The sequence below is a fragment of the Ochotona princeps genome, chromosome 13, assembly GCF_030435755.1.
Source record: "Ochotona princeps isolate mOchPri1 chromosome 13, mOchPri1.hap1, whole genome shotgun sequence".
Lineage (NCBI taxonomy): Eukaryota > Metazoa > Chordata > Mammalia > Lagomorpha > Ochotonidae > Ochotona > Ochotona princeps.
Window position 1 is genome coordinate 8471779 of NC_080844.1, and position 14329 is coordinate 8486107.

At 48.2% G+C, this 14329-nt stretch overlaps 2 protein-coding genes across 4 annotated transcripts in view; one reads left to right on the plus strand and one right to left on the minus strand.

Annotated features, from left to right (window-relative positions):
• The first annotated feature begins 1562 nt into the window (after positions 1 to 1562).
• LOC101534539 (DNA-directed RNA polymerases I, II, and III subunit RPABC5-like) lies at positions 1563 to 1777 on the plus strand. Its single transcript, XM_004583334.2, has one exon. It carries the CDS (start codon positions 1563 to 1565, stop codon positions 1764 to 1766), a length of 204 nt encoding a protein of 67 aa, XP_004583391.2. The 3' UTR covers positions 1767 to 1777.
• A 6938-nt stretch (positions 1778 to 8715) lies between these two features.
• LDB3 (LIM domain binding 3) overlaps positions 8716 to 14329 on the minus strand; it is a 56021-nt gene continuing 50407 nt past the window's right edge. For all 3 annotated transcript variants that reach the window (XM_058671120.1, XM_058671119.1, XM_058671118.1), the window contains one exon: positions 8716 to 9617. In XM_058671120.1, the coding sequence (XP_058527103.1) occupies positions 9528 to 9617 (90 nt within the window). In that variant the 3' untranslated portion in view covers positions 8716 to 9527. The remainder of the gene's footprint in view (positions 9618 to 14329) is intronic.

The following is a 14329-nucleotide window of genomic DNA, read 5'->3' on the forward strand; positions in this document are numbered from 1 at the left end:
CAGAAGCCTGGAGCTTCTTCAATTTAGAAGGTGAGGATTTAGCCGCTGAACCATTGTGCTGGGTCCAAAATAAATATAATAATAATAATAAATATAAATAGAAATATTTAAGTGCCAAGAACCACACTGATAGAAAATGCATGCCCCAACCGCATTCCTTTCTCCTAGTCCCATTCGGACAACTCAGGTGTGACGACATTCCATGGTCATTTCAGACAACCTGACAAGGACCTGGTATCCATGCTTGGGTCTTAGCCACTGCCTGGGGCCTCAGTAACAGCATTTCCTTCCTCTTAAGCCTGCAACTTAACATTACCACACCATGCAGCAGCACCTGGGCTGGTGCGGCAGTAATACATTAACTAGGAGATGGAGCAAGGTGAGCACGCATTGGCTGGCAGGAGCTGCGGGCCCATTTCTTCAGTCTGCTACCTAGCCCTCCAAACTTCAGTGGACAGCCCTGGACACACAGTGTGAAATCCCAGCACAGAGCATGAGCCGCAGCACTGGGATCCTGCAAACACTGCGTCCTTCACTCCACCAGCCTGAGTCCATGGCAGCTTTACAGGAACCAGAGAGCCTACACCTCACGGCTCTCAGGGGAAGGATGACTGGAGTATTCTCAGAGGAGTGGGAGTCCCAGGTTGCAATTAGGGAGACATTCCTAGGCCAGCAAGCTTTTTGGATGACTTGTTTAACAAGATGTTGGAGGAAGGAGACTTAGAGACCCGTGACTTCAAGCATTTGTGAAGATGCACTTTTCTAATTCGAAATGAGTTTAATACTGACATTCATCTTTTTAAACATAGCACCATATAACATGGATGTCATGTTGCTCAGGCCCTTCTCCCATCAACCCCTGCTTCTCCAATGCTTCCTTCTGCAGTTCACCAGAAAGGTCCAAATACAATGGAAGGGATTCTGTTGCAGGGAACCTACGCAAGGTAGGATCCCTGTTCCCACTTGCATTCTTTCCTCCATCCTAGGCTCACTGGGTGCCCTCTAACAGTACTTCCACAAATGCTGGGACGCTTTCATGCTTTAAGTGCTCCATTGGAAGGAAAACACGGGCCTGGTGCAACGGCTCAATTGGCTAATTCCTCCACTTGCAGGCACTAGTATCCCATATGTGCATCAGTTCATTTGCTGGCTGCTCCACTTCCCTTCCAGCTCCCTGCTTGTGGCCTGGGAAAGCAGTGGAGGATGGTCCAAAGCCTAGCAATCCTGCATCTACATGGGAGACCTGGGAGAAACTCCTGGTTCCTGCCTTCAGACTGGATCCGCTCTGGCTGTTATGGTCATTTGGGAGAGTGAACCAGTGGATGGAAGATCTTTCTGTCTCTCCTTCTCTGTAAATCTGCCTTTCCAATAAAAATGAATAAATCTTTAATAAATAAAGACTGGTTTGAAATGGAAATAGTCTCTATATTTCTACTTGATGCAACAAATTGGCCTTGAGCTAGAAACAGAGGAAAAGCTGGGCTATAAATCAGTCAGCAGTCCACGTGGTGAGTCGAGGCCCAGCAGAACCCAGAGCCGGAGACAGCCAGAGAGTCACTGCCATGATCCTCTTCGTGTGCTGCTTCACCTGCTGCCAGGTCATGAGCAACAAGTGGGCACCCTCCCTGGAGCTGCTGAAGGCCAAGTACACCGAGGGAGACACCCTGGACACCCTGGGCCTGAAGCACTACTGCTGCCTCCTCATGCTGCTGTTGCTTGTGGACCTGATAAAGAAGCTGCTTAACTACGCGCCCCTGGAGAAGTGACCACTGGCCTGGCCCCCTGCTGCCTCTGGTCATGGACATCCATGTCCTGCATGGAGCTCTCCCAGTGGGGGGTGGGAGACACTGGTCTCCATGGCCAGTAGATCACTTGACTCACACGGTGCCCAATAAAATATCTGTAGAAATGCGTCTGACTCTAAGGTGGACTATGTCAGCCAGTGGAGTCTGGAGAGATTTCATTGTAATTTGGAGTAGAAAGATCAGCAGCAACTGTTGAACTATCAAAACCACTTGAGCAGGACCCTCGGAGCATGCCCCACAACGGGGACCCTGGGATGGTTGGGAGGCTGGTTGTGGCTTCTCTGCTTATCTCTCCCCTTCTCCTAGACACAGGAAGGAAAGAAGAAAATGTGAAAACAATGGTATCACCCACTTTCCTTTAGTCCTTAACCCTACGTAAAAATTCTCAAAAATAAAATTTATATAATTAAGAAAAAGGAAACGCTAATGTGCAAATGGAAAAGGTGATTTGAGGAATTTGCATGGGGTGGGGGTAGTGTAGCCAGCTAATCCTTCACCTGAGACACTGGCATCCCATATGGACACTGGTTTGTGTCTCAGTTGCTCCGTTTCTGATGCAGTTCCCTGCTAACAGCCAGGGAAAGCAGCAGAAGATGGCTCAAGTCCTTAAGACCCTGCTGGGCCAAGATTGCTAAGTCTTTTTTTTTTTTAAAGATTTATTTATTTCTATTGGAAAGGCGGACGGACATACATAGAGGAGGAGGAGAGACAGAGAGGAAGATCCTCCATCCGATGGTTCACTCCCAAGTGAGTGCAACAGCCAGAGCTGCGCCGATCTGAAGCCAGGAACCAGGAACCTCCTCCAGGTTCCCCACACGGGTGCAGGAGCCTAAGGCTTTGGGCCGTCCTCAACTGCCTTCCCAGGCCACAAGCAGGGAGCTGGATGGGAAGTGGAGCTGCTGGGATCAGAACTGGTGCCCACATGGGATCCTGGCGCGCCCAAGGCGAGGACCTTAGCCGCTAGGCCACACTGCCGGGCCCAAGAGATTACTAAATCTTTAATGCCACTCTGTTTATTTCCCCTTCTGTCTAGATCACCCTTCTTCCCATGTTTGGGAGGGTTTTCCATCATTCTCCTCAGGGTCTCCCCTGAGCACCAGGTCATATGGGACTCCCATATGGGAGTGTCAATTTGAGACCTAGCTACTCTACTTCCAATCCAGCTTCCTGTTAATGTGCTTGGGAAGGCAGCAGAGGGTAGCACCTGGGCCCCTGCCACTTAGGTGGAGGACCAAGATGGGAGTTCCTGGCTCCTTACTCCAGCACGAGCCAGATGTGGCTACTGCAGTCATCTGGAGAGTGAATCAGTGTGTGGAAGATCTTGCTTACTCTCTCTCTCTCTTTCTGTGTTGCTCTTCCAAATAAATTTGTTTGTTTTTTTTAAGTTGCTTACCTCTTGCCAGCACATCACCCTGTTTTATGTTCTCATAACCCTTGCTGTCTCTGATTCTTTTTTTTTTTTAATTTTGTTTTTATTTGAAAAGATGTGCAGAGAGAGAAGAGATGGATTGATTTTCCATGTACTGTTTCACTTTTGTTTTTAAAGATTTATTTATTTTTATTGGAAAGGCAGATATACAGAGAGGAGGAGAGACAGAGAGGAGGATCTTCCATCCAATGATTCACTCCCCAAGCGGCCACAGCAGCTGGAGCTGAGCCAATCCAAAGCCAGGAGCCTCCTCCGGGTCTCTCACACAGGTGCAGGGTCCCAAAGCTTTGGGCCGTCCTCAACTGCTTTCCCAGACCACAAGCAGGGAGCTGGATGGGAAATGGAACCACTGGGATTAGAACCGGCGCCCGTATGGAATCCCTGTGCTTTCAAGGTGAGGACTTTAACCACTATGCTATCATGCCGGGCCCTACTGTTTCACTCTTCCAATGACTGCTACAGCTGCAGCTGAGCTGGTCTGAAAGAAGGAGCTTTTATCTAGGTCTTCCAAGCTGGTAATGGGGTCCAAGCTCCTGGACCATCTTCTGCTGCTTTGCTAGGCTCATCGGCAAGGAGCTGAATTGAGAGTGAAGCAGTGGGACTCAAACTGGAGCCCATCTGGGATGCTGACACCACAGGTAGAGGCTTAACCTACTACACACCACAGTGTTGGCCTGTTTTTATTGACTATGCGTTACTTTTTGGTTACCCAAGTTTTCCCTTAAGCATAAGCTCTATCAAAGTAGGGGCCTTGTCTGTGTTATCCTCCACCCTACATCAGAGCCAAGCTCCTTGGGGCATGTGGGTGGCATGGAAAATCCTGTAGATGATCTGTGACATAGACAGTTTAATTTACTGTCTTTCATCCCTGTTCCTTAAAATGATGCAAAAATGATGTGTGGTTAGTCCTCTTTCATGAAGCTACAGGGGTTACCAACTGGGGGCTATGCAGATGCTGACGTAATGATGGGTTTGTCAGGGTATGCCTCTGTTCCCCACTGAGGAGCACCTGCACTGCCCAGGTCATCTGAATGGCTTCCATCTGTGAGCAGAACATTGGAGAAGACTGACCTTGTGGTGGTCCCAGCAAAGTCTAAATCAGTACTTGGGGCAGTGCTTCCAAACTTGAGCAGCATAGTGCTCGCATAAATGAAACAGCTCTGCTGAGGGACCAAGGACTCAAACATCTTCCTGGTGCATGGGCCAGTTGTCTGAAGGGTAAACAGTATACACAATGATGGCTCAGAACCCGTTCTTCACACGCATCATGATCATTAGCGAATCTACATCCAGCCTCATGCTAGGATTATTCTATGCAGCAGCTTTTAAAGGTACTTATTTATTTGCTAGAGAGAGTGCATATGTGCAAACTCCCATCCACTTGTTCATTCTCCAAATGCCAGCTATGGTTGAGACTGGGCTGAGGTCAAAGCCGGCAACCAGGAAATCAATTCCAGGTCTGGCAGGGACCCAAGCACTTGAGTCATCACCTGTGGCCTCTCAGGGTCTGTATTAACAGACAGCTGGATTCAGCCAGCAGCGGGAGCCAGACATGGAACCCAGGCAAAGCAGTGTGGGACAAAGGCGTCCCAGCCAGAAGCTTCACTGCTAAGCCAAACGCCTGCCTCTAGCGTAGCTCCACACAGTCACACGTCTCTCCTTAGAACTAATCCATCTGTTCCATGAGAGCGGAGAATTTTTTTTTTTTTGCCTATTATGCTCACATCACAATCTCAACATTTAATGTGATGTCTGGCACCTAGTATTTATAAAAAGAATACATAAGGGCCCGGTATGATGGCTCAACTGGCTCCTTCCCCTTAAAGCACTGGGATACCTTATGGGCACTGGTTCATGTCACAGCTGCTCCACTTTTGATTCACTTTCCTGCTTGTGGCTTGGGAAAGCAGTAGAGGATGGCTGGCCCAAGGCCTCAGGTCCCTGTTTCCATGTGAGATGTGGAAAAAGTTCCTGGCTTCAGATCAGCCCAGCTCCAGCCATTGTGGCCATTTAGGCAGTGAACCAGTGCATGGAGGATCTTTCTCTTTATCTTAGTAAATCCATATTTCTAATAAAATAAATCCCTAAAAAAATGAACAATTTCTTTTTCCTGTCCTCTGTTCTTCAGTGAAGAAAGTATAAACATTGGGGCCTAGTGTGGTGGTCTAGCGGCTCAAGTCCTCACCTTGAATGTACCGGGATCCCATATGGGATCTAATCCCAGCTGCTCCACTTCCTGTCCAGCTCTCTACTTGTGGCCTTGCAAAGCAGTGGAGGACGTCCCAAAGCCTTGGGACCCTGCACCCGTGTGGGAGACCTGGAGGAAGTTCCTGGCTCCTGGCTTCGGATCGGCGCAGCTCCGGCTGTTGTGCTCATTTGGGGAGTGAATCATCGGGTGGAAGATCTTCCTCTCTGTCTCTCCTCCTCTCTGTATATCTGATTTTAAAGACAAATAAATAAATCATTTAAAATTTTTTAAAAAATAAATCTTAAAACGTACAAACATTGCTTTAATCTAATGAGATCAAACTCTCATTCTTATGGTTCATAGTTTTGGGTTGTGTATTCCTTATTGCCTCTTATTGTCCCAATGAATCTTCACTGGCATTGGGAAAAAGGAGTGTTAACATTTGGATGTCAATTTTCTTTCAAAAGTTACTGTGGGTGGTTCTCAAGACATCCTGGGGGGCAAGTGTTCTTATCAGCCCCGTGTAGGAGTAGATAAACAGGCGGGGAGACATGGTCCCAACACCACTCAGGTGCTGCTCAAGAGCCTCCATGTAGAGCCTGGTCTGCTCATGCCAAAGTCCACACTGAGCCAGGGCACCTGCTGCCGCCTCCCCAGCCGCTTGCGAGTGACGTGGGAACACTTCCTCTTTCCAGGCTTTGGGTCCTTCATCTGGAAAAGCTCCAGAAATCTCTCAGGCCCCCTCCATGTATACATGCTTTTGAGTCTACGAGGCTTTTGTTTTCTTCATCAGGTATCTTTAAATTGCCGTAGCTTTAAAAAGTACTAAAATATCCATTAGTAATTGCACAGCTTTCCAAAATGAGTCAGGTGCTAAAAATTACACATATTAACACCTTTTATTTGTAAGTAGTGCCAAGAGAAAAACACCTTGAAAGAGAATGAATTGGTTTTTCTTAAGGATCTTCATTTTCTTTTTCACTTAAAAAAATAGCCAGGAGAGGATTTCATTCTCAGCTTGTTTAAAAATAAGTAACATGGAAGGAACACCAGCAACTTCAAATGAAGCCACTAAGAGCACAATAAAATAAATAAATCTGAAATATCTGACTACGAAGTAGCTAAGTAAACCTTTATAAAAAGAAATAAGAGGACACGTGGTTCCCCAACAATTTTTTTTTTGCACCAAAACATATTTATCCTTCAAGTCTGTGTTCCTTATATTTCCAAATACCCTCCTAAGGAGGCAAAGCCTGGTTTTCAGTTTATTATTTATCTGAGAAATTCCCTTTAAAGGCAAAACATTTGTACTATTTCCACATCGAAGCTGTTGTTGAAAAAGAGAGCAAGGGACTTGGGCGTCTTCTCACTGCATGCTTTGTTTTGTCTCCAGTTTTTACTCGTGGCCATGTAGAAGTAAGCTGCTTTTGATGTCACATGAAAAAATGTTACACAGAGAACTCTGCACTTGTATATTGTTTTGGGGGGTTTATTTTTGCTAAAAAGTAGAATTCACACAAGAAAAAAAACATGCAAAATACTTTTGTGCACATCCCTAACATGCTACATTCCACTTCTGAAATCTTACCCCCCCACACCAACAAAAATACCAACACAAGTGTACTGGGGTTGAAAAGTTAACATTATAAAAGCTAGATTCCTAACACAAACAGTGCAGATGGGAGTCACTCAGGGGCCAGAAGTTACTGTTTACAAATGTTAAGTTCAAGTCAACAATGAGGAACGGAGAACTGGAAGTCCAGAGTGGTCTCCCCATTGCCAACAGAGTGTTATGAATGGTGTCTGGTGGGACACCACTGGTCCCGCCATGACATCTATGGTGGCCATCTGGAACTCAAGACAACGCGGCAGACACACAGCAAGCCACATTCAGAACTCCCTGTCCTTCCTGCCACCTTTAAGATGGTTTATCTTCAGTGAGCATCCCAATAAATCCACACACGCTAGGTCTGACATGTGAAAACGCTGCTTCAAGAAAGGACTACACTGAAGCAGTGCTTGCAGAAAGCTCGTTTCTCTTCTGAAGGGCCACACCTGTGTGAATGGTGCTGTGGAGGGTAGGTGTGAGAAAGAGACTGGGGAAACTCCAGGGGACTAGTTTGTTCTCTGCTTGAGACGGTCTCTGATCATCTGACAGATTCTTTTAGGAGCAAACCTGCTTGGAGCCTTTCTGTGCAGTCAGCAGCCTCCTTGACTCTGCATTTGAACTGTTCAGGAACAACAGCCAGCTTCAAGGTATGTGTCTGCCTCTCCCCACAAATCCCCAGGTTGTGCCCCTAGCTGGTGGACTGACTGCCCATGCTTAGCCCTCACTTTCTCCAAGCACCAAAGGTAAGGAGGTGCTGTGGGCCAGGAGACTGTGTAGGTCCTCTCAGGTCCTCCTGGGGAGGGGAGGTGGGGGGATTGGTGGTTTCACATGGATGGGAGAGGGGGTGGGGTCCTCCTGGGGGTGGGGAAGGGAGGTGGGGGGGATCGGTGGCTTCACATGAGCGGGAGAGGAGGTGGGGGATGCAGGCTTCCTGCCAGGGACACAAGTAGCTGCCTCCTTGTCACACTCGCAGGGGGAAGAGCCCCAGTCCAGTAGACTGGTAGTCTCCTGGAAGCCTCAGTTCCCAGAAAAGCAAAGCCAAGAGTTTTAATGCATTCCGGTAAAACTTTTCAAATGTGCAGAAAAAAAAAAAAAAAAAACCAACCAGGGGTGAGGAGAGAGTAGCAGAGTTGGAAGGGCGCCCGGATGCTGCGCCCAAGTGGGAGCCATCCATGCACACAGCTGGCATTGGTGCCACAGCTGCCTCACTGAGTAACTGCTTCCTAAAAAGGGCAGAGCCGAGCAGCTTCCGCAGCAACCCAACAGCCGGGCCACGCTCACCTCAGCTCCCGCGGTCACTGACACGGTGGAGAAGCTCGCGGGCCCACACCTACTTCCATAAAAAGACTCAGTTGCACACATTCTCAAAATATTGGCCCAAATGGCCAAAGCATGGATCTTGGTCCATCTGTTCCTCCCAGCAACCACCCAGGGTTTACCATGGACCTGTGAGATGGACAGTGCAGAGGTTCCACCTGCTCCTTAGCTCCTGCGGAAGGTGCCAGCAAATCAGGAAGAGTGTGAGCTCTTTAGCCACCCACCCTCTTGGAACACTGCCTGACTCTGCCTGTTCACGAGCCACGCAGCTAGTTAGGGGTGGGCCCAGGGTGCTGGGGCAGACATGTGGAGGTGGTTTGCATGTTGGGGTGGGGGTGAGACACATGCATGGATACTCAACCCAGAGCCTGCTCACACATCACAAAGCCAGATGGGAAGAAGCCAGTTCCACTCTCCAGCACAACTCAGGCAGGACCTTAAACTTGCGGGGATGTAGGGGTGTTTCACTGCCAGAGAGGGAGCCCTCCCCAAGCTCAAGCCGCTGCCCAGCGAGTGGCCCCCACCGGATGACAGTGCTGTGGACACGCCAGGACTTCCTGTCCAACAATTCCAGCCTGTGCGGGGTCTGAGGCCCGATGCACAGAGGTCGCTCCGAGAGCTGGTCGGGGGAATAACACTTCCTTTTTTGGTGAGGAAAGCCTGATCGGATTTAACTAACAAGCTCTCAGCTATGGCTCTAAAAATAACCTGCAGCGAGTGAGAGTTTGGCACTCACTCTTGTTTGCCAGAGGGGTTTGGGAGACCTCAGCTTCTGAGTCTCCGCGAACAACAGACCAATGGACTGACCACACTGAGCTCAGTCCCTACACCAGGGCAGACGGAGGACGCGGCAAAGGGTGTTAGGGCTTTGGGAAAGTCGTTGTTCATGATTCACTTTGGAGGTCTTGGAATTCTGTCCTAAACGTTTGAAGTACAACACCACAGAGTCTTGGATTAATTGCTAGTTTGGTGGAGAATGTTCGTTTGGCTTCTAGTCTGAACTATGCAAATGTACAATCTGTGTACAGAAGGAAGGACTAAAATTATACTTCAAAGGGGCTCAATCGCTTCCTCCTTCCCCTTTCCCCCAAAAAGACACATCAGACTGTGAATCCACTGTTGCCAGCAGCAGGAGCAGCTGCGGGCCTCGTCTCGCCCGCACAGGCTACACTGAGCCCCCTACACGTTGATGGCGTGGGCATGCTTCTTGCACAGGGGCTTGTCCTTCTTGGAGTAGAATGGCTGTCCCTCCAGGTTCACGTGGCAAACCTGGAACAGAGAACAGAGCGGCAGTGAGGGAGGCTGGCTGCCCACCCAGTGAGGGGATGTAAGCCTCTGCTTCTGCCACTCCTTTAAGGAAGACATTATCACAAAGAACCAGCCAGGAGACAGGTGCGCGCGTACACACACACACACACACACACACTGTGAGAGAGAGCTCCCACCTGCTGGTTCACTTCCCAAATGCCCACAAAGGCTAGAACTAGAGGTAGTCAAAGCCAGGGACTCAATTCAGGGCTTGAACATAGGTGGAAAGAACTCAGTTGCTTGACCATCACCTCTGAGGGTCCACATGAGCAGGCAGCAGGAGGGAAGCTGGGCCTCAAACCCATGAACTCCAATAGGGGATATAAGTACCTTAACCAGTGCCTAACTGCTAGGTCAAATGCATGCTACCTTCCACTAGCAATCTCTCAGTGATTAAAACAAGGTATATGGACTTGACTATTTAAAAGTGAATCCTTCTTTGGCAGTCTATTGGGCCTGCAGGGGACATCTGGTACCAGAGCAGAGGATGGAAGGCAGAACAAATTGGACAACTCTCCCAGCCAAGTGTGGACAGCAAGTATCTAGGCAAATGGAGACTCTAAGGTGGACTATGTCAGCCAATGGACCTTGGAAGGGCTTCCTCATCCTTGGAGTGGTGAAATCAACAGCATTTCAGAACCATCGAAGCCACTTCAGCAGCAATCTCAAGCATGCTCCACACTGGGGACCTTGGGATGACATCAGGAGGCTGTCCCCCATCCCCAGGACTGATGGGGTTAGGATGCTGAATGCAGCTTCTCCCCTTCTCTCCCCTCTTCCCCCAGATACAAGAAGAAAAAGAAAACTAGAAACAAATCATCTCATCCACTTTCCCCATATTCCTTGACCTTTCCCAACCTAATCAGTGGTCCACATGAGCATGCATCCTTCTCAACTATGTAAAATCACAAAAAATAAAATCTAAAAAGAAAAAAGTGAATCCCTCCAAGAACAAGAACTAGAACTGAATGAACTGCATGTAACAATAGAGAGGAAACGTGCATAATGAAGATGATCAGTTCATGCTGTCCGAAGTATGTAAGAAACCAGTACAAGTTCAAAAGCCAATACTCAGAATTAACATCTCAAGTGAACTAACCAATAGTTCAGAAAAGATGATTCTCACTAATAATGAAAAAAAAAAAACATTTCAACTTCCCTGAGATGGATACCACTAGACATCTAATAATCTAGCAAATTGAGTAAGTCAATGGCTTCTCACCTTTAACCTTCCATGACTCGGGCTAAAAAGTGAAAAAAGAAGAATCAGTCCTCATTCAGCAGCGCCAGAAGGGAATGTGTAAGCTGCTAGGGACAGGTGGATCAGGTGTTCTGTAAGGCAGATGGCTGCACTGAACAAGGGCCATGGAGATATGCCGACCCTACAGCCTCACAATGCCGCCCTGAAGACTTACCTTACAGCAATGACACCACAGGAGAAGGGAACATGTGCTTCTGCTTCTGTCACTCCTTTAAGGAAGACACTGTCACACAGTCAGCCAGGAGGCAGGCACACACACACACACACACACACACACACACGAGAGAGAGCTCCCACACAGAAAACCCGGGGCGGGCACTGGGCACAGCAATTAGGCTGCCACATGGGACACCTGCAACCATGTCAGAGTGTCTTTGTTCAAGCCCTGGCTAGCTGCCTGCTGACGCGTATCTCTAGAGGTGGCAGGTGATGGCTCAAGTATTCGGTTCCCTGCCATTCACATGTAGACCTGGCTTGACCTCCAGGCTCCAGGCTTTGGCCAGGCCCAGTCCAGGATATTGCCAGCATTTGGGGAGTAAATTAGTGGATGGAAGATTTTTTTGCAATCTTTCTCTCTGTGTCTCTCTCCTTCTCTCTCTCTCGCTGTCTCTTTCTCTCTCCCCTTTTCAAACAAAATAAAATACATTTTAAAAACTTTTAAAAAGAAAGAGATATTTTAAAAATGGAATGGAAAACTACCAAATCTTTCCTCTTGGGAGATGATTAAATTTATGGTGCAATTGTTTATGATTATTTTCCAATACAATATCACCACAAAAGAAGACAAATCAAACACAGAAAAACCCCTACAGGAAAATATATGAAAAAAAGAGACAAATTATATATTCCCATGGTAATAACCTATGAATACAGTTTGAAGACATCATAGAGAGAAAGAAACTAATATTTTTTTTTCTATTTTTTTTATTTGAAAGGCAACGTGATAGGAAGAGGCAGACAGATCCTCCATCCCCTGGTTCACTCTCCAAATGGCTGCAACGGCCAGGGCTGGGACAGGCTGAAGCCACGAGGCTGTAACTCCATCCATGTAGGTGACAGGAGTCCAAACATTGGGCCATCTGCTGCTGCTTTCAGCAGGGAGCTGGATTGGAAGTGGAGCAGCCAGGACATAAAGTGGTGCCCTTATGGGATGGCAGAGTAGTGGATGGTGACTTTATCAGCTATGCCACAATGCCAGACTGGGTGAGGCTACCGTGGCCCAGGCAGAACGCTACTCTCTGTACACAATCTCATTCAATTCTCACAAAGACCTTAGGGGATAGATATGCCTTTCTCACATTTCACAATTGAAAAGCTGGACTCAGCCCAAATATCTTGTTCATGTCACAGAGCTTCTGAAATGTAGAGGTAGGACTTTCTGTCTACTGGGTCTCTGCTGATTGATTCTGAGAGCCCCCAGCCAACAGGGGCTGTGACATGAAACTACTCTGGAAGTAGAGGTCAGAACAGAGGTGTCCCCCTCAGTGTGGTAGTTTGCCAGAGGACACACCCAGTATGCTGACCTCAAAAGGAGGGATGCAGACGGAGTCCCTATCTACAGGTAGCAGTGGGGATTAGAAAAGCACCCTTCTAGACTTGACATGACTCACCGAGCACAGATTCACCCCAAGAGAGCTGGAAAGGCAAGGGGCACTGGGCATTGTGATGGCCCCAGGGGCAGATCTCTGATGGCCCAGTGCAATGGCTTGGATGTGGTTTGTTTCCCTAGGGGCCTGACACTGGGTCCTCAACTTTGTGCTGTTGGGAGTTGATGGAACCTTTAAGGTGGGGCCTGATGGAAGTCATGGGTCAATTAGGGACATGACCAATAAATAGATTAGGCAGCTTCTCCTGGGATCCCGGCCAGTCCTTGAGAGAGACCCCTGTCAGAGAATCCTGAGTCCTGCCCTACCAGGTCTCCATTTCTTGCTTCCTGTCGGGTGATGGCTCCCCTCAACCTGCCTGGTCTCCCTCCACTGCTATCTGTTATGATGTGATACAGCGGGAGCTGGTGGGGAGGAAACATGGGCAGTGGAACTGAGCTGATGTCACTGTCATGTCCTTGAACCTGCAGGACTGTGAGTTAGATAAACCTCTTTTCTCTATAAAGCGATCCTGACTCAGGAATTCTATCAGCAATAAAGAGCTGAAAAAACACATCAGGCCTTGTAACAGGCTGCTGTGGACAACTCGGAGACAAGTCCCAGAAAACAGAAGTTTGGGATCTAGCTGGAGAATGAGGCTTGGGGAAGACAAAAAGGTAACTCTGGAGGGGCCAGCACTTTGGCACAGCACATTTAACTTGCCACCTGCAGTGCCTGGATCCAGTACAGGTGTCAGTTCTAGTCCTGCCTGTTCTACTTCCTATCCAGCTTCCTGATAAAGGCCTGGGAAAGCAGTGGAGGCCTTGTATCCACATGGGAGACCTGGAAGAAGCTCTTAGATTTTTGTTTCAGACCAGCCCAACTGCAGCTGTTGTAGCCATCTGTGGGGCAAACCAGTGGATAGAAGGTCGGTCTCTCTCTCTCTCTCTCTCTCTCTCTAACCCTGCCTTTCAAATACAAAAAAATTCTTTGAAAATTTTTACAGTGATTTGGAATATAAACTGATAAACAGACGACAAAAAACTTCAAAGTTTTTCAATCAAAAGATTTCTTCCCAGATCATTCTGTTTTGCCATGTCATACTGGCACAGTGGGGGGCATACAGGCCTTAGACCTCCATGCCAATTCTCTGAAGGACAGGATCTGCTGGCCACTGCTCCAGGCCTCCCCCACCGGACTGGATTCCATTCTCTGTAGCTCAGGAAATCAGCAGAAACTACTTGCGCTTTAGTGCTTCTCTTGGTCTTTCCCCAGGGTTAATGCTGTTGTCACTCTTAGCTGGACAGAGCAGGCTCAAAGGAGTGGGCCAGGTTCCTCTGCGCCATGGCTCCTTCTTCATGCAGCTCTGCCCTCTCACCAGCCTGTTTTCAAGGCATCTGGCTGCCTGCATTGCTTCCAAATTTTCTTTTGGGGGGGGGGTGTCTTTAAAGAAGGTGGAAAACCAGATTTGCAGGCAGAGTCTCAGGATCCAACAAGCCACAGCTTGGGTGTAAGGGTCGGAGAACCATAGGCTATGCCTGGCTGGGCTGTGCACAGAACAACCTGCAGGCAGCATATCTAACCTATGTTGGAGGAGGGGCATCTCAAGGACCCTAAAAGGCAACTAAAAATGTGCTAAAAGACCTAAGGATTCAGAATGCTAAGGGACTGTATCTCTCCAAGAGTGCATGCTGTAGCCCCAATCCACATGACCTGTAACCTGCCTAGCACAGGGACATCACAATAGCCTTATTTGGGAACAGAGTCTTGGTAGACGTAATCCAGATGGAGAGTTAAATGGACTTTGGTGGCGTTCCTGTGAGCCGATA